This window comes from Hylobates moloch, unplaced genomic scaffold (genome assembly GCF_009828535.3).
Source record: "Hylobates moloch isolate HMO894 unplaced genomic scaffold, HMol_V3 SCAFFOLD_5, whole genome shotgun sequence".
Lineage (NCBI taxonomy): Eukaryota > Metazoa > Chordata > Mammalia > Primates > Hylobatidae > Hylobates > Hylobates moloch.
The window spans coordinates 137,286,669-137,310,347 of NW_026652280.1; the positions used below are offsets into that span (position 1 = coordinate 137,286,669).

A 23,679-nucleotide genomic window follows, 5' to 3' on the forward strand; every position below is an offset into this window, starting at 1 on the left:
GGCCTCCAAAATTGGGTTACAGGTAGCCACCAGGTGTAAAAATATTTGTCTTCCTTTTAAAAAAAATTCAGTCTCAAATGAGTATAGTGGTTAATTCATTAGATGTTTATATTTTAGCTAGAGCTGGTGGAAAAATAAATGCTCCAAGCAGTCTTGAATTTAGTAACAAATTTACCTTTCTTTTGTTTTCTGTTTTGCTTTGCTCAACTAGTCAGCATAGGTGGAAAATATTTTAAGAGTATTTTTTAAAAGGTTATTTTCAGTTTTTCTGTTTTCTCTGGTCCATATGGAAGTGAAGACATTTTCTACTCACAGAGAGACCTATTATTACTCTGAGCTCTAGATTTTGGCCAAAGCACAAGGGGGTTAAAAAGCAGACCTAGTTGATTGGAGAGCCTAACTTTTATAAATACTTATCTAGTTCTTTTCCTTTTTTTTCTCCTTAGGAATGGGCAGGTAACCAAGAGAAAAAATAAGAGGAAAAATAGAGCAAAAATAGAGAAGTTAGAAGCCTCTATATGCCAATCAGAAATACATCTCATTGTTTCTGAGATGTTTGGGATCCCTTCCAATTTTAAATGCTCTTCTTAAAGTGCAGTTCTTGAAAGTTCATCTGGAATGTTCCACATAATGGCCATTGTAATTCTAAACTACTTTTGGTGTAATTTCCCCATCAATTGAGAAGTGTGCATGAGATGGACCATAAATATAGCTGGCTAGAGTCCCAGGAGAAACATTATTCTGACATGCCTTTAAATTTGAGTATCTCATTTTGTTTCTCATTAATCTCTGAAGAGAAAAAAATAAAATCCTATGAATCTGGTTAGGAATGTCAGGAGTTTGGACTGGTGTTTTGTTTTACAATGTACCTGGTCTAGTGTATTTATTTTAGTTGGTGGACAGTCATTGCCTTAGTTGTCCAACCCATGACCACATTTTCCCTGCTGCATGGAAACTTTCTTAAGTGTGGCAGATGCTGTAATGGTAACCTTGCCCATCCATGGCCAGTTTACCTTCACACAAAATACTTTATCTTCAGAGACTGGAGTCCCTCATTAATGATGGCACTGCCTTAATTGCTTTAAATTGGTCAACTCATGCCTACTGTTTGGTACGTTTATTTTTGCTCTTGGCAGATGTTCAGAAGTAAGAAAAGACTCAATTCACCAAAATTTTAAATCAAGCAGGCAGACCAAACAAAATATTAAACCAGGCATGCAGAAGTTAAAAAAAAAAAAAAAAAACAGAGTACTCCCCAGAAGGACAGCGTTCTTATCTCGTGAAGGGCTTGCCAGAAAAGACAAAGTCGTTTTTAGGCTAAGAAGGGATTCAAGGCCTTTTATTGAGGTGACCTTATCCAAATAAGATCCTGAACTAGACAAAAAGAAAGGATTTTAACCCAAGTGGAGACTCAACACAGTAGAAAAGGTCAGCTGTGGAAATGAAGAAATCAAAGGGCTCAACAAGTGAATACCATGCATGGTTTCAGGGGCTGATGACCATTCCAAGATGAGCTCACTTTGGGTCCTACTTCTGATGCCAGATTATGTCAAGCTAAAATAACAACAGAGAAAGTAGTTCTCCAAAGAAATGAGTTTATTTAAGAATGAGCAGGGAACCAGATGCATACCAAATTCAGGTATGCACATTATAATAAATCATAGGTGCATCCAGGGTGGTTGAGACAGTGGGAAAATTTAAGGACAAAAAGAAGTACATGCAGTGTGTTTTGAAACAAAAGTTTATTTGTCTACAGGAGCTTACTCACAGGACTTAGTATGTGTGCTGGCTGTTGCTAAGAGAGAGTCTTCACAGAAGGCACCCTGATTTCAGGGACTGTGATTGCAAGTTAGACCACTTGCAAGTTTACAGTTAGGACTGGCTATTACTGGAAAGATGTCCTCAGAACATTAGCCTTTGCTGCAAGGCTGTGGATTAGCAACATCTTCAATGGCAGTTCCCATCACAGGAAAGTGTGTGCGAGAGCTTTTCCTTCATGGTCTGCTGACTTCATTTCATTCAAGTTTGGCATTTTGATGCTGACAACTTTCACACTTTCTGCCTTTAAAATTCTAGAACTCTTTTACTAGTCCAAGGTATAACTTTTTAATTCCTGTGGTATTCTAATACCTCATGGATTTTCTTAAATATTTTCTTGATTTTTGTCATCATCCATCTGAAACACTTCAGTGGGTTCTGTTACTAACAAATCTGGTCTACTGGGCTACATATTCAGGGGTTCAAATCACAGACTCCTTAACTACATTTCAAGATTTTATTCTCACTACTCCACTCCTGGAAGCCATTTCAACAGACTATACTAGAATAGATGCTTTATACTGTCCTTTCCATGTCAGAATCTCCTCCATTTGGATATCCTTCTGTTAACTTGGGACCTGCATAAGGAAAAAGAATCACTACATGAAGATGAACCCAGTACCTGGACCTCTTGTATCAGCCCTTTCTCTAATTTTACTTATGAATGCATGCTTTTTTCTTCCTCTTGAGTGTTGCATAAAAATACACAGGTATCTTAGTCTGTGTCTGCCACTATGACAAAATACATTAGACAGGGTAATTTATAAATAATAAAAACTTATTTCTCACAGATCTGGAGGTTGGGAAGTCCAAGATTAAGGCACAAGGAGATTCAGTGTCTAGTGAGGGCTTGTTACTCATAGAGGGGGTTTCCCATTGTCCCCAAATGGCAGAAGGGGCAGAAGGAACAATGAAATTGGTCTTTTTTTATATATACTTTAAGTTCAGGGATATATGTGCAGAACATGCAAGTTTCTTACATAGGTATACACGTGTCATTGTGGTTTGCTGCACCCATCAACCCATCATCTGCATTAGGCATTTCTTCTAATGCTATCCCTCCCCTAGCCCCCCACCCCCCAACAGGCCCTGGTGTGTGATGTTCCCCTCCCTGGGTCCATGTGTCCCCATTGTTGGACCCCCAATTAGGAGTGAGAACATGTGATGTTTGGTTTTCTGTTCCTGCGTTAGTTTGCTGAGAATGATGGTTTCCAGCTTCATCCATGTCCCTGCAAAGGACATGAACTCATCCCTCAAGGCCTTTTATAAGGGCATTAACTTTATTACTGAGGACATGACCCTTCATGACTGAATCACTTCTGACTTCTTTTTTTTTTTTTTTGAGACGGAGTCTTACTCTGTCACCAGGCTGGAGTGCAGTGGTGCAATCTCAGCTCATTGCAATCTCTCTGCCTCCTGGGTTCAAGTGATTCCCCTGCCTCAGCCTCCCAAGTAGCTGGGACTACTGGCACACACCACCACGCCTGGCTAATTTTTCGTATTTTAGCAGAGACGGGGTTTCACCATGTTGGCCAGGATGGTCTTTTATCTCCTGACCTTGTGATTCGCCTGCCTCGGCCTCCCAAAGTGTTGGGATTACAGGTGTGAGCCACCACACCCAGCCCACTTTTGTCTTCTTAATATCATCACTTTGGGGTTTGGTTTCAGACTTCACTGAAGTTCCAACCTATGAAAGGATTGGAGGGACTAACGTTCAGACCATAGCAACAGGTTAAGAGAGTTTACATTAATTCTGTAATATGACTTATTTGAGCCCATATAGATATGAAGTGAATAGGGGACCCAAGTACTTCCTGAGAAAGTCATTTATATAAATAAAGATTTGATTGGTTGTCTTTGCTGAAATGGAAGCAACCCGTTTCCCCTGCCAGGAACTTAACATTCCTATACATTTAACCGGTATAGGCCTTGTCTGCCCGGATTCTGCTGTCACTATATGTTGTTTCTCCTCTTCCCTTGAAGGCTTCCCTCTGGGCTGCACAGTGAAGTCTGAAACCAAAGGCATCTGGATGTGGTGTGTGCCCCACCCCTCCAAGCCAAACCACACCCTGGTCCTTCTGGACACGGAGGGCCTGGGTGATATGGAAAAGGTAAGAAAGAGACGTAGAGAAATCTTCTTTACCTTTGATGCTCTATTTATGTTTTTATGCATAATATCAATCCAACTTCTCTGGCCTATTCCTAAATCACAAATCTGATTATGGGAAACAAAGCTAAATTTCATTTCCTGAGACTTGCTTTCTTGGGAAGCTCAAATATTTTGGACTATTGGTGATACATCTTCTTATTTTTAACAGTTGGATGAATTATAAAATTTAATAAATACTTACTGCATAGCAGAAGTCTAGGGCTGTGTGCTATATTAATACAGAATCCTGAATTTCAAAGCTCTACGCTAATCAGTGAACCAGGTAAATGCTCAGAGCCTAGTGGCTAAGACAACATTGTGACCATTTAGAGTGCTCAGATGCTGGAAGTGAGGGCCTAACCCAATGATAGAATTTAGGAGAAAGCTTCCTGGAAGAAGCTGTAACCTGTGGGATTAATGGGTGCTACTAGTTAAGGTGTGTGGGGTTCGTAGGCTTGAAGGTAGAAATCAGGAAAATAGAGTTTCACTGAAATAATCTGTTTTTAAATGCATAGAAAAGCACTAGCTAGCCGGGCGCGGTGGCTCACGCCTGTAATCCCAACACTTTGCAAGGCTGAGGCGGGTGGATCATCTGAGTTCAGAAGTCCGAGACCAGCCTGGCCAACATGGTGAAACCCCATCTCTACTAAAAATGCAAAAATTAGCCTGGCACGGAGGTGGGCGCCTGTAATCCCAGCTATTCAGGAGGCTGAGGCAAGAGAATCGCTTGGACCCGGGAGGTGGAGATTGCAGTGAACTGAGATCATGCCACTGCCCTCCAGCCTGAGTGACAGAGTGAGACTCCATCTCAAAAAAAAACAAAAAACAAAAAAGAAAAAAAAAAAGAAAAAGAAAAGAAAACCACCAGCTATACCAGGAACATTTATAAAAGTTTTTACCCACTTTACTGGGCTAGGCAATGCAGTCATCACTGACTTCTAGAATAGCGTGAGCTAGCCCCACACAAAAATTTGCAAATTGGCTAATTCTAGATAATTTTGCTTTGTAGTATTAAGTGCAGTCTTTTCCTTTATTTATATTAGTCTGAGTATAAATTGAAAATAGGATTAGTCAGAAATGACAGGGGAATGTTACCACTGACCCCTCATAAATACAATATTATGAAAACCTCCATGGACATAAACTAGACAATCTACACAAAATGGACAAATTTGTTGACACATACACCCTCTCAAGACTTAACTGGGAAGAAATTGAATCCCTGAACAGACAAATGACAAGCTCTGAAATTGAGGCAGTAATAAATAGCCTACCTACCAAAAAAAAAAAAAAAAAAAAGCCCAGAAACAGATGGATTCACAGCTGAATTTACCAGATGTACAAAGAAAAGCTGGTAGCATTCCTACTGAAAATATTCCAAAAAATTGAGGAGGAGGCACTCCTCCCTAACTCATTTTATGGGGCCAGCATCATCCTGATACCAAAACCTGGGAGAGATACAACAACAAAAGAGAAAACTTCAGGCCAATATCCTTGATGAACATCAGTGCAAAAATCCTCAACAAAATACAGGCAAACTAAATCCAGCAACATATCAAAAAGCTTATCCACCATGATCAAGTAGGCTTTATCCCTGGAATGCAAGAATGGATCAAGATATGCAAATCAATAAATGTGATTCATCCCATAAACAGAAATGAAGACAAAAACCACACGATTATCTCAATAGATGCAGAAAATGCTTTCAATAAAATTCAAAGTCCATTCATGGTAAAAACTCTCAATAAACTAGAGTTTTGAAGAAGCATAGCTCAAAATAAGAGCCATATATGACAAACCCACAGTCAACATCATACTAAATGGGCAAAAGCTGTAAGCTTTCCTCTTGAAAACCAGCAGAAGACAAGGATGCCCTCTCTCATCACTCTTGTTCAACATAGTATTGGAAGACTTGGCCAGGACAATCAGGCAAGAGAAAGAAATGGCATCCAAACAGGAAAAGAGGAAGTCAAACTCTCGCTGTTTGCCAATGACATGATTATATGTCTAGAACACCCCTTAGTCTCAGCCCAAAAGCTTCTTAAGCTGATAAACAACTTCAGCAAAGTCTCAGGATACAAAATCAATATGCAAAAATCACTAACATTCCTATACACCAACCATAGTCAAGCTGAAAGCCAAATCAGGAACAAATTCCTATTCATAATTGCTACTTAGGAATACAGCTAACTAGGGAGGTAAAAGACCTCTCCAAGGAGAACTACAAACCACTGCTCCAAGAAATCAGAGATGACACAAATAAATGGAAAAACATTCCTTCCTCATGGAGAGACAGAATCAATATTGTTAAAATGACCTTACTGCCCAAAGCAATTTATAGATTCAATGCTATTCCTATTAAACTACCATTGAGATTCTTCACAGAATTAGAAAAAACTGTTTTTAAAAAATTCATATGGAACCAAAAAAGAGCTCAGGCAAAAAACAGCCAAGGCAATTCTAAGCAAAAAGAACAAAGCTGGATGCTACTCGACATCAAACTATACTACAGGCTACAGTAACCAAAATACATGGAACTGGTACAAAAACAGACACTTAGACCAATGGAACAGAACAGATAAACCAGAATTTAAGACTGCACACCTACAACTATCTGATCTTTGACAAACCTGAAAAAAAAAAAAAAAAAAAACAAGCAATGGGGAAGGATTCCCTATTCAATAAATGGTGCTGGGATAACAGGCTAGCCATATGCAGAAGATTGAAATTGGACTCCTTACTTAGACCATATACAAAAGTTAACTCAAGATGGATTAAAGACTTAAATATACAACCCAAAACTATAAAAACCTTGGAAAGCCACCTTGGCCATATCATTCAGGACATAGGCATGGGCAAAGATGTCACGATGAAGACACCAAAAAAGCAATAGTAACAAAAGCAAGAATTGACAAATGGGAACTAACTAAACTAAAGAGCTTCTGCACAGCAAAAGAAACCATCAACAGAGTAAACAAACAACCTAAGGAAAGGGAGAAAATATTTGCAAACTCTGCTTCTGACAAAGGACTAATATCCAGCATCTATAAGGAACGTAAACAAATTCACAAAAAAAATACATTAAAAAGTGGGCAAAGGACATGAACAGACACTTTTCAAAAGAAGACATACATGCAGCCAACAATCATATGAAAAAAAAAGCTTAACATCACTGACCATTAGAGAAATGCAAATCAAAACCACAATACTATCATGATCACACCAGTCAGAATGGCTATTATTAAAATGTCAAAAAATAACAGATGCTGGTTAGGTTGTAGAGAAATAGGAACACTTATCCATTGTTGGTGGGAGTGTAAATTAGTTAAACCATTGTGGGAGACAGTGTGGCAACTACTCAAAGACCTAAAGACAAAACTACCATTTGACCCAGCAATGCCATTACTGGGTATGTACCCAAAAGACTATAAATTGTTCTATTATAAAGATACATGCACGTGAATATTCATTATGGCACAATAGCAAAGACATGGCATCAATTCAAAGGCCCATAAATGATAGACTAGATAAAGAAAATGTGGTACATATATACTATGGAATACTATGCAGCCATAAAAGAAGAACAAGATGATTTGCAGGGTATGGATGGAGCTGGAGGTCATTATCCTTAGCAAATGGATGCAGGAACAGGAAACCAAATACCACATGTTCTTACTTATAAGTGGGAGCTAAATGATGAGAACACATGGACACATAGAGGGAAATAACACACATTGGAGCCTATCAGAGGGTGGATAATGGGAGGAGGGAAAAGATCAGGAAAAAAAACTAATGGGTACTTGGCTAAATACCTGGGTGATGAAATAATATATGCAACAAACCCCCATGACACAAGTCTACCTATGTAACAAACCCCTGTTTTGCAGTATGAAAGCCAAAACATACTAATTCTATTTTTTTCAAAAGAAATTTTTTAAGTGTTGTTTTTAAGCATTTGGAAAGGAAAGAAATAAGCCTTTATTGTGGCGAAATTATTCCTTTTTTGTCGCCTCTATTTCTAATTTTAGTTATTTACTAAACACATATAGCACTAACTATGTGCCAGGAACTATTCTAAGCACTCGATAAATAATAACTTGTTTAATCATACAATGACCCTATGAAATATGTACTATTATTATCCCTACTCGACAGATAAGGACACTGAGTAGAGAGAGGTAAAGAAACTTGCCCATGGTCACACAGCTACCAGCGGTCAAGCTGGAATTTGGGCCAGGCATCCCATCTGTGAAATCTGTGTTCTTCACTTTGCTTCCTCCCTAAGTGAAAATTAATCTCATTTTAAAATCTTCACAGACGAGGAAGTTAAGGTACTTTTTAAAATTTTTTTTTATTATACTTTAAGTTCTAGGGTACACGTGCACAACGTGCAGCTTTGTTACATATGTATACACGTGCCATGTTGGTGTGCTGCACCCATTAACTTGTCATTTACATTAGGTATATCCCCTAATGCTATCCCTCCACACTCCCTCCGCCCCACAGCAGGCCCCAGTGTGTGATGTTCCCCACCCAGTGTCCAAGTGATCTCATTGTTCAATTCCCACCTATGAGTGAGAACATGCGGTGTTTGCTTTTCTGTCCTTGTGATAGTTTGCTTAGAATGATGGTTTTCAGCTTCATCCATGTCCCTGCAAAGGACATGAACTCATCTTTTTCTATGGCTGCATAGTATTCCATGGTATATATATGCCATGTTTTTTGACTCCAGTCTATCGTTGATGGACATTTGGGTTGGTTTCAAATCTTTGCTGTTGTGAATGGTGCCAAAATAAACATACGTGTGCATGTGTCTTTATAGCAGCATGATTTATAATCCTTTGGGTATATACCCAGTAATGGGATAGCTGGGTCAAATGGTATTTCTAGTTCTAGATCCCTGAGGAATCACCACACTGACTTCCACAATGGTTGAACTAGTTTACAGTCCCACCAACAGTGTAAAAGTGTTCCTATTTCTCCACATCCTCTCCAGCACCTGTTGTTTCCTGACTTTTTAATGATTGCCATTCTAACTGGTGTGAGATGGTATCTCATTGTGGTTTTGATTTGCATTTCTCTGATGGCCAGTGATGATGACCATTTTTTCGTGTGTCTGTTGTCTGCATAGATGTCTTCTTTTGAGAATCATCTGTTCATATCCTTCGCCCACTTTTTGATGGGGTTGTTTGATTTTTTTCTTGTAAATTTGTTTAAGTTCTTTGTATATACTGGATATTAGCCCTTTGTCAGATGGGTAGATTGTAAACATTTTCTCCCATTCTGTAGGTTGCCTCTTCACTCTGATGGTAGTTTCTTTTGCTGTGCAGAAGCTCTTTAGTTTAATTAAATCTCATTTGTCTATTTTGGCTTTTGTTGCCATTGCTTTTGGTGTTTTAGTCATGAGGTCCTTGCCCATGCCTATGTCCTGAATGTATTGCCTAGGTTTTATTCTAGGGTTTTTATGGTTTTAGGTCTAACATTTAAGTCTTTAATCCATTTGAATTAATTTTTTCATAAGGTGTAAGGAAGGGATCCAGTTTCAGCTTTCTACACATGGCTAGCCAGTTTTCCCAGCACCATTTATCAAATAGGGAATCCTTTCCCCATTTCTTGTTTTTGTCAGATTTCTCAAAGATCAGATGGTTGTAGATGTATGGTATTATTTCTGAGGGCTCTGTCTTGTTCCATTGGTCTATATCTCTGTTTTGGTACCAGTACCAGGCTGTTTTGGTTACTGTAGCCTTGCAGTATAGTTTGAAGTCAGGTAGTGTGATGCCTCCAGCTTTGTTCTTTTGGCTTAGGATTCTCTTGGCGATGCGGGCTCTTTTTTGGTTCCATATGAACTTTAAAGTAGCTTTTTCCAATTCTGTGAAGAAAGTCATTGGTAGCTTGATGGGGATGGCATTGAATCTATAAATTACCTTGGACAGTAGGGCCATGTTCACGATACGGATTCTTCCTGTCCATGAGCATGGAATGCTCTTCCATTTGTGTCCTCTTTTACTTCATTGAGCATAGGTTTGTAATTCTCCTTGAAGAGGTCCTTCACATGTCTTATAAGTTGGATTCCTAGGTATTTTATTATCTTTGAAGCAATTGTGAATGGGAGTTCACTCATGATTTGGCTCTCTGTTTGTCTGTTATTGGTGTATGAGAATGCTTGTGATTTTTGCACATTGATTTTGTATCCTGAGACTTTGCTGAAGTTGCTTATCAGCATAAGGAGATTTTGGGCTGAGATGAAGGAGTTTTCTAAATACACAGTCATGTCATCTGCAAACAGGGACAATTTGACTTCATCTTTTCCTAATTGAATACCCTTTATTTCTTTCTCCTGCCTTATTGCCCTGGCCAACACTGTGTTGAATAGGAGTGGTGAGAGAGGGCATCCCTGTCTTGTGCCACTTTTCAAAGGGAATGCTTCCAGTTTTTGCCCATTCAGTATGATATTGGCTGTGGGTTTGTCATAAATAGCTCTTATTATTTTGAGATATATCCCATCAATACCTATTTTATTTAGAGTTTTAAGCATGAAAGGCTGTTGAATTTGTCAAAGGCCTTTTCTGAATCTATTGAGAAAATCATGTGGTTTTTGTCTTTGTTTCTGTTTACATGATGGATTACATTTATTGATTTGCAAGTGTTGAACAAGACTTGCATCCCAGGGATGAAGCCAACTTGATCGTGGTGGATACACTTTTTGATGGGCGGCTGGATTTGGTTTGCCAGTATCTAATTGAGCATTTTTGCATCGATGTTCATCAGGGATATTTGTCTAAAATTCTCTTTTTTGGCTGTTGTGTCTCTGCCAGGCTTTGGTATCAGGATGATGCTAGCCTCATAAAATGAGTTAGGGAGGATTTGCTGTTTTTCTATTGATTGGAATAGTTTCAGAAAGAATGGTACCAGCTCCTGCTTTTACCTCTGGTAGAATTCGGCTGTGAATCTGTCTGGTCCTGGACTTTTTTTTTGGTTGGTAGGCTATTAATTATTGCCTCAATTTCAGAGCCTGCTATTGGTCTATCAAGAGATTCAACTTCTTCCTGGTTTAGTCTTGGGAGGGTGTATGTGTCCAGGAATTTATCCATTTCTTCTAGATTTTCTAGTTTATTTGGTAGAGGTGTTTATAGTATTCTTTGATGGCAGTTTGTATTTCTGTGGGATTGGTGGTGATATCCTCTGTATCATTTTTTATTGCATCTATTTGATTCTTCTCTCTTTTCTTCTTTATTCGTCTTGGTAGTGGTCTATCAATTTTGTTGATCTTTTCAAAAAAAACCAGCTCCTGGATTCATTGATTTTTTTGAAGGGTTTTTTGTGTCTCTATTTCCTTCAATTCTGCTCTGATCTTAGTTATTTCTTGCCTTCTGCTAGCTTTTGGTTGTGTTTGCTCTTGCTTCTCTAGTTCTTTTAATTGTGATGTTAGGGTGTCAATTTTAGATCTTTCCTGCTTTCTCTTGTGGGCATTTAGTGCTATAAATTTCCCTCTACATACTGCTTTAAATGTGTCCCAGAGATTCTGGTATGTTGTGTCTTTCTTCTCATTGGTTTCAAAGAACATCTTTATTTCTGCCTTCATTACGTTATGTACCCAGTAGTCATTCAGGAGCAGGTTGTTCAGTTTCCATGTAGTTGAGCGGCTTTGAGTGAGTTTCTTAATCCTGAGTTCTAGTTTGATTGCACTGTGGTCTGAGAGACAGTTTGTCATAATTTCTGTTCTTCTACATTTGCTGAGGAGTGCTTTACTGCCAACTATGTGGTCAATTTTGGAATAAGTGCGATGTGGTGCTGAGAAGAATGTATATTCTGTTGATTTGGGGTGGAGAGCTCTGATGTCTATTAGGTCCTCTTCGTGCAGAGCTGAGTTCAATTCCTGGATATCTTTGTTAACTTTCTGTCTCATTGATCTGTATAATGTTGACAGTGGGGTGTTAAAGTCTCCATTATTATTGTGTGGGAGTCTAAGTCTCTTTGTAGGTCTCTAAGGACTTGCTTTATGAATCCAGGTGCTCCTGTATTGGGTGCATATATATTTAGGATAGTTAGCTTTTCTGGTTGAATTGATCCCTTTACCATTATGTAATGGCCTTCTTTGTCTCTTTTGATCTTTGTTTGGTTTAAAGTCTGTTTTATCAGAGACGAGGATTGCAACCCCTGAATTTTTTTTTTGCTTTCCATCTGCTTGGTAGATCTTCCTCCATCCCTTTATTTTGAGCCTATGTGTGTCTCTGCATGGGAGACGGGTCTCCTGAATACAAGACACTGATGGGTCTTGGCTCTTTATCCAATTTTCCAGTCTGTGTCTCTTAATTGGAGCATTTAGTCCATTTACATTTAAGGTTAATATTGTTATGTGTGAATTTGATCCTGTCATTATGATGTTAGCTGGTTATTTTGCTCGTTAGTTGATTATTTTGTCATTATGATGTTAGCTGGTTATTTTGCTCGCAGTTTCTTCCTAGCATAGACGGTCTTTACAATTTGGCATGTTTTTGCAGGGGCTGGTAGTGGCTGATCCTTTCCATGTTTAGTGCTTCCTTCAGGAGTTCTTGTAAGGCAGGCCTGGTGGTGACAAAATCTCTCAGCCTTTGCTTGTCTGTAATGTATTTTATTTCTCCTTCACTTATGAAGCTTCGTTTGGCTGGATATGAAATTCTGTGTTGAAAATTCTTTTCTTTAAGAATGTTGAATATTGGCCCCCACTCTCTTCTGGCTTGTAGAGTTCCTGCCAAGAGATCTGCTATTAGTCTGATGGGCTTCCCTTTGTGGGTAAGCCGACCTGTCTCTCTGGCTGCCCTTAACATTTTTTCCTTCATTTCAACTTTGGTGAATCTGACAATTACGTGTCTTGGAGTTGCTCTTCTCGAGGAGTATCTTTGTGGCGTTTTCTGTATTTCCTGAATTTGAATGTTGGCCTGCCTTGATAGGTTTGGGAAGTTGTCCTGGATAATATCCTGCAGAGTGTTTTCCAACTTGGTTCCATTCTCCCCATCACTTTCAGGTACACCAGTCAGACGTAGATTTGGTCTTTTCACATAGTCCCATATTGCTTGGAGGCTTTGTTCATTTCTTTTTACAGGAATGGCGAGGAGCTGCATTCCTTTGGAGGAGAAGAGGTGCTCTGATTTTTAGAATTTTAGAATTTTCAGCCTTTCTGTGCTGGTTTCTCCCCATCTTTGTGGTTTTATCTACCTTTGGTCTTTGATGATGGTGATGCACAGATGGGGTTTTGGTGTGGATGTCCTTTCTGTTTGTTAGTTTTCCTTCTAACAGTCTGGGCCTTCAGCTGTAGGTCTGTTGGAGTTTGCTGGAGGTCCACTCCAGACCCTGTTTGCTTGGGTATCACCAGTGGAGGCTGCAGAACAGCAAGTATTGCAGAATGGCAAATGTTGCTGCCTGATCCTTCCTCCAGAAGCTTTGTCCCAGAGGGGCACCCGGCTGTATGAGGTGTCAGTCTGTCCCTACTGGGAGGTGCCTCCCAGTTAGGCTACTCAGGGGTCAGGGACCCACTTGAGGAGGCAGTCTGTCCATTTTCAGATCTCAAACTCTGTGCTGGGAGGACCACTACCCTCCTCAAAGCTGTCAGACAGGAATGTTTTCTCTATTTTGTTTTTTAAAACTTTTATTAACTTTCATGATATTTCATTAAGTTTAGGGGCACCAGTGAACTTAAAATGAAATATTTTTTATTTTATTTTATTTTATTTTATTTTGTTTGAGAGTAAGCCTGAACTTAAATTAAAAGTAAAAAAAAAAAAGAAAATAGAGGCCAGGTGTGGTGGCTCACACCTGTAATTCCAGCACTCTGGGAGGCCAAGGTGGGTGGATCACCTGAGGTCAGGAGTTCAAGACCAGCCTGGCTAACATGGTGAAATCCCATCTCCATTAAAAATACAAAAATTAGCTGGGCATGATGGCAGGTGCCTGTGATCCCAGCTATTTCAGAGGCTGAGGTGGAAGAATTGCTTGAACCTGGAAGGTGGAGGTTGCAGTGATTGCACCACTGCACTGCAGCCTGGGCAACAGAGCAAGGCTCCATCTCAAAAAAAAGAAAATAGAATTTTTGACTTTCATACTGCAAAAATTATAAATGTGTGTGGGGTCTCATTTAGAAACAGTGAATTTAAACATATAGTACTAAAGTTATCAATCATCATTTCAGTGTACAACAAAGATGAAATATTGATTTGAAATAGATTGTAATGTGCATCAACTTTTTTATTTGCAAAAGTGTGACTGTTCAAAGGACAAAAATATACAAATATATACATGCTTGATGGAAGCAAAATTACTTGTCGGTCTTGGAATTTGTGGATTTGGTCAGCATTTAATACTATTTAAGGGACCTTCATGTCTTGCCCTGAATATTATTTCCAGCCTTGTCTTCTCCACATACCTATTCACTCATTCAGTTGAATTAAATAACTCTGTAATATCATTATATGATCATACCCTAACAATTTTGACTTGGGTTCTGTTGGGTCTTTCACCTTTTTAATTCTTTCATTTCCACAAGTCCTGATTTTATGTACTCCTTAACGTCCAGCTCTTTTCAACCTACTGCCATCTTATTCGAGTTAGACATAGTAACTTCTTGCTTGAACTCACAGAGCATTTCTTTCTCTTTATTTTCCTTCCTTCCCACTTCCCATTTTTTGGATTGTTGTCTGTTTTGTTTTTTACATTACGACTTTTGTTCCACTCCTGGCAGAAGTTATCATCTTGGTTGCATTTTTATGTTGACAATGCTATCTGCCACTCCTGAAAATCATCTTCTTGTGATTATGGAACTTTGCATCCACAAAAACCAAAGGCAGCATCTGCATTTTGTACATAGCTGAACAATTTTTGGTGAATTCAATTGATTAATATTGGCATTCCTAATATAGGCATGATTGAGAAAATTTGCAAAAGGATTATTGTTCACTAATTACTACACACTTACTATGCTGTAGGCACTGCATTAAATATTTTACACATTGACAGTGTCAATTGCTACTTTTAATATCTAAAGAAAGAGAAGCCCTGAGAAAATCAATATAAATGGCAAAAATACAGCTTGACTTTAACATGATCTTCAAAATTCCTATTACATGCCCTACTCTTCAGCTATATATACTACAGCTGAAATAGTGAATGAACAACCAAATGAATGAATTAAGAAGTGAATGAATCAAAAGGAGACTCTTAAGTCCTAACTGTAATGTGCTTTCTAGTGTCACAAACAGTATCAGATCAAGTTTGGAAAAATTTAAGTTTATTGCCTACAAAAAGTGGAGAGCATCATTCATGAGACTTCGTACCAAGATGCTGTCCTCATAATGGTTACAGCACCATTGATAAAGCATAAAGGAAGAAATATGCTTACTTATCTTGTGATTGGCTTTATACATTAACAATATTTTTAGAGCAAATAGAGATGTTTAAGCGCTTTTTCTATAGCTGATTTATTTAATTTCACTGAATCATGCTGGCAAGCATATAAAGCTTACATTTGTGTTTCCTTTAGACACAGCATTTTGGGAAAACTGGAATGACTTCAATTTTGGTTACATGAATGCAAGTAGTTGACCTTGAGATGTATCTAAACTGTGGCTTCCATTTTTTTTTTCTTCAACACTAGAGTGACCCTAAGAATGACTCATGGATCTTTGCCCTGGCTGTGCTTCTAAGCAGCAGCTTTGTCTACAACAGCATGGGCACCATCAACCACCAGGCCCTGGAGCAGCTGCAGTATCCTTCTGGGAAGTGAAGAGCAGGTTTTATGGAGTTTAGGGGAATGGAAACTGATACTGTGTCTTCTTTGCTGTGACTCAGTTGTCTTGGTTGAGTAAGAAGAGAAACAGTGCAAAAGGGAACGTGTATAAAACTTGTTTCTAAGTGAGATGTGGAAATGATGGTGTAGGGTGCTACTCGTTCCTTAGCTGAGATCACAGCTACGTGACTGAGCTAGCAGAGCTAATCAGGGCAAAATCGTGCCCCAGACCTGGTGAAGTTGAGGACTCCAGCGAGTTTGTGAGTTTCTTTCCAGACTTTATTTGGACTATTCGAGATTTTACCCTGGAGCTGAAGTTAGATGGACACCCCATCACAGAAGATGAGTACCTGGAGAATGCCTTGAAGCTGATTCCAGGTATCAGAGCATGGCCTAGATGGGAGAAGGTTCAGTAGCGGGTGGGATCAACTAGGACCTACCATTCAACACCTGACACAAATTTTTATATTGGACTGGATTGAGGCCCTTGCTCGTGGTGGTTGGTGCTTGACAAGTGATTATGATTTTTGTGGTTATTTTTGCTTGAAATTTCCCAGAGGCTGAGGTTCAAATTCATTGAGGAAATTTAAATCTCCAAGTTTTATCAAATGATTTTAGACCAATAAGTACCATGAAAAATATATTGAGGATTACAATTAATATTATCACATCCTAAGACTCATATATTTGTGTTACTTATTAACTTCAAGTGCTCCTCCTATTCTATTTGGAGAAAATTAACTAATAAGCTTGGAAGCTGGTAAACACAGAATCACAAGAAATCAAATGATCCAATTTTGGAAATATATTTCACTTGGTCTATTTTATTAGCCTGGATAGTTATAACCTTTAGAGAAAAAGGAGATTCATACAGTTAATGATTCAGGAAATTTAAACAAAAATACACAGACATATGCTTCCAGTAGGACTGTCAAATCCTTTATTTTACCGTTTTCATAACATCACCTACTTCATTCTACAGTCTCATATAATATGTTGTCAATCTATTATACATTTGTTAAACAGATTATATTTAGTGGAGTGGATACCTGTTGGCACCTACAATCAATATCCATCTTTGTTCATTTGTTCATCCTTTCAACAAATTTTGTTTTGAATAACTGATAAATACCACAGAATCCCTCTGCAAGACAATGTGAGACCTAATATAATCTGACCTAAGTATTTTCCGTCTCTTTCCAACATTTTCCCCAGCCGCATCTTGTCCTTGTTTCTAGCATTACTTTATTTTTAAGCCCAACATTTCATTTCTGACATGGGCAGTAAGATTGAGAAAGTCCATGTTGCTATGTAATATTAGCCAGAAACAGGAAGAAAAATATGACAGACCTCATTTCTATATGGATTCTATTTCAAAACGTCAAATACATAGAGAATAGAACAGTGGTTACCAGGGCATGGTGAGGGAGGAAATGAGGACATGTGGGTGAAGGGTATAAACTTGAAGTTATATAGGGTGGGAAAGTGTAGGGGTCTAATATACTGAAGGAGAACTATCCTTAACAATATTGTATTTTACATTTAAAATGTACAGAGATTAGATTTTAGGTACTCTTACCACAAAAAAAGGGAAGAAAAGTATAGAAAGTATTGGATATATAATTTGCTTACTTAGTAGTAATTTCACTATGTACATGTATATCGAAACGTCATGTTGTAACACCTTAAATATATATAATTTTAAAGAAAGTACTTCTTATCATATTTTAGTTAATCATAATTCAACAAACATTTAAAAAATCGTCAGTCTACGAGACATCATACAGTGGCTGAGGAAACCAACCACAAATTCCTTCACTTGAGGTGGATGCGTTCCCTTTATTTCCAGAAGTACTTTTCTGACTCTGCTTTGTGCAGAAATTGACTTTTCATACCTTAAGTAGATTAGCATAAATTTGGTTGCATGAGAGATTTGGTTACATAGAGTAGATTCACAGACACAAGAGACTGTAGTGATCGATGGAAGGAAGTTTGGAAATGAAAATCTTCAGGCTCGCTTAAAACCTGTTCTTCAGTAGTCACTTTTTCACTAATTCTGCAGGCAAGAATCCCCAAATCCAAAATTCTAACAAGCCCAGGGAGTGGATCAGGCATTTCTTTCCAAAACGGAAGTGCTTTGTCTTTGACCGGCCAATAAATGACAAAAAACTCTTACTCCATGTTGAAGAAGTACCAGAAGACCAACTGGATAGCAATTTCCAGATGCAATCAGAAAACTTCTGTTCTTATATCCTCACCCATGCAAAGACCAAGACCCTGAGAGAGGGAATCCTTGTCACTGGAAACCGTGAGTCTATTTCCCTATATGGGTGTTTATTGAGGCCTACTGTATCTCAAAAACTAGTAAACTAAGCTTATAAGCACGAACAACTGGTAAGGAGATAACATCTATGTTATGAGGTGTGGGATAAGTGAAGGATATTTTTCTCAGTGAGGGTATAAAAGCTGTATTGTGAATTTATACAAAACAAAGTAAGTAGCATGTCATGAGTTTCTGCAAGCCTATTGAGATTTTGAGATACGAAATTCAGCGTAATCTTATAAACAAAGCTGGCTTCATGAACATGTTACCTGTGCAGTCTTTTAGTGCTATGTACAGAAAAGAGCTTCTCACAGGGTTTGATGTTCTGGCACTGTCTTAAGTGTTTTTATAAAGGCACCTGCATTTACATTCAGAATTATGACCCACAAATTATATAATTTACTTTGCTGAATAAATGCTTTTAAATTTTTACTTCAGCAGAAAAGTATTTTTTTTTTTCAAGAAACCCTTGCTACATATTGTTTGTGATTAGTAATTAACTTTGTAATGTGCTGAGCTGGAGAACAAAATAGAAAGAATAAATAGGAACAACAGTGATGTTATCGTAAGAAAGTGACTCCATAAAAAGTAGTAGTAGTAATAGTAGAATTGAAAGAAGGAGAAGGAGGGAAAATTCATGTTAAATGGAATTTTTTCTGATTTTTAGAATGCGGATACATACCACTCATAAAACAATGAGTGAAAACTTTCTATTACCTAAATTTCCTAAATCATTCAGGGCTAGGGATGCTGGTGGAGACCTACCTGGATGCCATCAACAGTGGAGCAACTCCTTGTCTGGAGAATGCAATGGCAGTTCTGGCCCAGCGTGAGAACTCAGCGGCCGTGCAGAGGGCAGCCAACCACTACAGCCAGCAGATGGCCCAGCAAGTGAGATTCCCCACAGACACGCTCCAGGAGCTGCTGGATGTGCATGCAGTTTGTGAGAGGGAAGCCATTGCAGTCTTCATGGAGCACTCCTTCAAAGATAAAAGCCAGGAATTTCAGAAGAAGCTTGTGGTAATCTGTCTTTGTATTTTTTTTTCTTGATTCCTGCCTTTCTGGAATGATACTTATAGTCCACCTTTTTAATGCCATGGTTCATCTCCTTCTCGTGGTAAAGAGAGCTTGGATTATTTTATGTGACTGAATTTAATGGGCTACAGTTTTTTATTTTTCTAAAATATGGGAAATTTATTAATTTTCTATCATGCATAAGAAATTATGATTGTAGCCCACTTAACAACACATTTATACAACATACTAACTACATTTAATAACAATGTACTGCATTCTTGAAAATTACTAAGAGAATAGTATTTAGAATGACAAATATTTGAGTTTATATATATGTTAATTAGCTTGATTTAGTAATTTCATAATCTATACAAGTTAAACAGAATTCTTGTACAGATTATGTTATATTTCAAAATAACATGATGTAAGCATTATACATACAGAATTTTTTTTTATTTTAAAAAGGTAAAATAAAGAAGCACTTGCCTGACTCTGAGTGTGGGAAAATGCCTAAGCTCACAGCTGCGTAAGTCAGAAGTTCTTTTTAGGGCACCTGTGTGCTCCACTCAGTGTATCACAAGCTGAAAACAAGGTGTTGATTGAGCTTACTTCTTACCTGTATGCTCAGGGGAACCTCTCTCCATCTTCAAGTCAGCAATAATGCATCAAATGTTTCTCTTGTTTCTAATCTCTCTGGCTTCCTCTTCTGCCTCAAGGTAAACAAAAGAGCTCTGCTTTCAAAGAGCTCATGTAATTTGGTAATTCTTAAATACTTTCTTGAGTGTACTCAGTACTACTTGAATACTCTCCATTTCTAAAAGTCAACAGATATCATATAATGTTACCTAAACACTGGAGTACACTCCATCATATTAATAAGCCCAGAGACTATGGAGAGTGTGGAAACCTCCGAGGGGAAATCCTGGGGGATATCTTCAATTTGCCGTTGGCACTGTTATTGAATAGCCTTCTTTCAGTCTGTCTATTACCAGTCCACAAGTGACAGAAATCCCTTAGCACATATTGAGAAAACCCAGATGCAATCATAGCTTACAAGTGTAAGCAAAAAATAATAATGTTCCCATATCTTCACATTTTAAGATCCTTTTTGGAAGAATTTCAAGAGTTCCAAGCTCTGTTCAGGGTACAATCAAGTCATTACTGGGATGTGATTATACCAGAAGGGTTGATTTTCTGTGTGCACATTTTATCCATAGCAATCCATGTTCTCTAAGGACACTACTACTGCCACAACTGAATTGTCCCTTGCTTGTTGTTTATAGTTAGATCACTGTTAATCATACTTTTGCTGAAGGAAAGATAGAGTTCATGAACTTTCCACAGGTCATGCAGAGAATTGATCAGAACTGGAACTAAAACAAGTCTTCTGACTCTTAGTCTACACCATAACTCAGTCTGCTCTGAGGCCATCAGACTACTTCTTCCAAGAGGATCACAGTTGGACCTTCCCTTCTAACAGCTTCTTTCTACTGTTTTTCCCTATACTTTTCTGGCAGGACACCATGGAGAAAAAGAAGGAAGACTTTGTGCTGCAGAATGAAGAGGCATCTGCCAAATATTGTCAGGCTGAGCTTAAGCGGCTTTCAGAGCTCTTGATGGAAAGTATTTCAAGAGGAACTTTCTTTGTCCCTGGAGGGCACAATATCTACTTAGAAGCAAAAAAGAAGATTGAACAGGACTATACACTAGTGCCCAGAAAAGGAGTTAAGGTGAGGAATAAGGGGAGAAGGGGATGGATGACAGAGGATAGTCAGAGGGTCTTTGTTGCCTCTTCTGAAAATCTAAGAACACAGCACCATTTATTGACAAAAAGTGAAGCATGGCAATACCTTGATATTTTAAATCTTAAAATCCACAATTATTTAGCTACTCTTACTAAAACAGAACTATTTTTTTCCAAAAGAGGATTTAGAATCAGAAGTCCAGGTGAAACAAACCATTTCTTTTATTTATCAAATAATGTGATAGTTTTTGTGCTAAGTACAGAAAATACACTATGAAAGGAAAAACTTTGTTTTCAGAAGCTTATGGTTTTACACAAGATGGACAAATTAATACTCAATTGGATATGGTGTGATTGTGATTATCATATTGGTATACATTGATAGTGGTGATGATGATGGTGATGATGAAAAGAATGGTTCATAGACATTGAGCATTCATTTTGTGTATCAGATATTATTTAAGGTGATTTTGTTGGATGATCAATTTCATTCTCAGAATAATGTAAATTAGTTACTACTATCTTCCACATAGGCAACTGAGAAATGTTAATGCATGGAGAGGCTAATAAATTTCCTAAGATGACACAGTCACCAAGTGGTGGAGCTGATGGGCTGATCTATGTACTTGAACGCCATTGGAAACTCAGGATTTTCCTTTTTGAAGAAACTGTCCTGTGTTCTATGATGACTATACTAATTTACATTCCTCGCAACGGTGTCTAAGGGTTCCCTTTTCTCCACATCCTTGCCAACGCTTGTTATCTTTTGACTTTTTGATAATCATCATTCTGTGCGAGGTGATATCTCATTATGGTTTTTCATTTGCATTTCTCTGAAGATTAGCGATGCAGAACATGCTTTCACATACTCGATGCCCATTTAAATGTCTTCTTTTGAGGGATGTCTGTTCAGGTCTCTTGCTCATTTTTTTAAAATCAGTTTTGTTCTATTTCGTTTTGTTGTGTTGCTATTGAGTTATATGAGCTCATTATATATTTTGGGTATTAAGCACTTACCAGATACATGGTTTGCAAATATGTTCTATTCTGTATGTTGCCTTTTCTTTTTTCCTTTCTTTGTTTTTTTATTGAGTGGTAACTTAGTCTGATGTTGTCCCACTAGTTTCTTTTAGCACTTGTTTCCTGTGCTATTGGTGTGAAACTCAAAAATATCATTGCCAAGACCAGGGTCAAGGAGTATTTCCTGGGTTTTCTCTTAGGAGTTTTACAGTCTCTGGTCTTGTGTTTAAATCTTTAACCAATTTTTAGTTGACATTTGTGTGTAGTACAAGGGTCCAGTTCTCCCACCACCATTCCACCATTTATTAAAGATACTACCTTTTTCTCATGGTGTACTCTTGACACATTTTTTTGAAAAGTCTTTGACTGTAAACGTGTGGGTTTGTTTCCTGGCTCCCTATTCTGTTCCATGGAGTTAGATGTCTGTTTTTATGCCAGCATTATGCTACTTGATACCTTTGTAGTAGATTTTGAAGTCAGGTAGTATGATGCCTTTGGCTCTGTTTTTCTTGTTTTGGCTATTTGGGGTCTTTTATGGTTCCATATGAATTTTATAATTGGTTTTCTTACTGCTGTGAAAAAACACCATTGGAATTTTGATAGAAATTATGTAAACCTGTAGATTTTTTTTAGATAGTATGAACATTTTAACAATATTAATTTTTCCAGTCAATGTACATGGAATATCTCTCTATTTATTTTATGTCTTCTTCAGTTAATTTCATCAGCATTTTATGATTGTCAGTGTACAGATCTTTCACCTCTTTGGTTACATTTATTTCTAAGCATTTTATAATTTTGATGCTATTATAAATGTGATTGTTTTCTTATTTTTTCATATAGTTTGTTCTTAATGCATAGAAATGTAGCTGAATTTGTATGCTAATTTTGTATTCTCCAACTTTACTGAATTTATTAGTTTAACAGCTATTGGTGGACTTCTGGTTGTATTTCCAAAGGAACTCAAGTCACTATCTCAAAGAGATATTTTCACTCCCATGTTCATTGCAGCATAATTCGCAATAGCCAAGACATGAAAACAACCTGTGTCCATCCACAAATGAGCAAGTGAAGAAAATGTGATATATATGCATATCTATATGTAAATATAGATATATAAAATAAAGTATTATTCAATCCTAAAAAGAAAGAAATCCTACCACTGGCGACAACATGAATGAACCTGGAGGACATTATGCTTAGTGAAATCAGCCATTCTTAGAAAGACAAATGCTGCATGATGCATCTTTATGTGAAATTATTTAAAAAGAATGAAAGTCGGCTAGGCACAGTGGCTCACGCCTCTAATCCCAGCACTTTGGGAGGCTGAGGCAGGTGGATCACAAGGTCAGGAGATCAAGTCCATCCCAGCCAACATGGTGAAACCCTGTCTCTACTAAAAATACAAAAATCAGCCTGGCATGGTGGCGCATGCCTGTAGTCCCAGCTACTCTGAAGGCTGAGGCAGGAGAATCACTCGAACCCGGGAGGCGGAGGTTGCAGTGAACCAAGATTGCACCACTACACTCCAGCTTGGTGACAGAGCAAGACTCCGTCTCAGAAAAAAAAAAGAATGAAAGTCACATTAACAGAGAGTAGAATGGGTGGTTACCAGAGGGAGAGGGGTGGGAGGAAAGGGGAGATAGTGGTCAGTAGGTACAAACATTCAGTTATAAGATGAATAAGTTCTGGATGCCGAGGGCATAGCATGGTGACTATAGTTAAAACAAGGTACTGTATGCTAGAAATTTGCTGAGACAGTAGGTCCCTTGTGTTCCCACCACAGAAAAAAAAAAAAGATAACTGCATGAGGTGCGGATATATTAGCTTGATTATAATAATCATTTCAC

The 23,679-nt window shown here is 38.0% G+C and overlaps 1 protein-coding gene across 1 annotated transcript in view; it reads left to right on the top strand.

Moving 5' to 3' along the window:
- GBP7 (guanylate binding protein 7) overlaps window positions 1-23,679 on the top strand; it is a 38,304-nt gene that overhangs the window by 3,014 nt on the left and 11,611 nt on the right. The window contains exons 2-7 of the mRNA XM_032155428.2: window positions 3,802-3,929; window positions 15,594-15,703; window positions 15,907-16,103; window positions 17,788-18,033; window positions 18,788-19,068; window positions 20,583-20,795. Of these exons, the coding sequence (XP_032011319.1) occupies window positions 3,802-3,929; window positions 15,594-15,703; window positions 15,907-16,103; window positions 17,788-18,033; window positions 18,788-19,068; window positions 20,583-20,795 (1,175 nt within the window). The remainder of the gene's footprint in view (window positions 1-3,801; window positions 3,930-15,593; window positions 15,704-15,906; window positions 16,104-17,787; window positions 18,034-18,787; window positions 19,069-20,582; window positions 20,796-23,679) is intronic.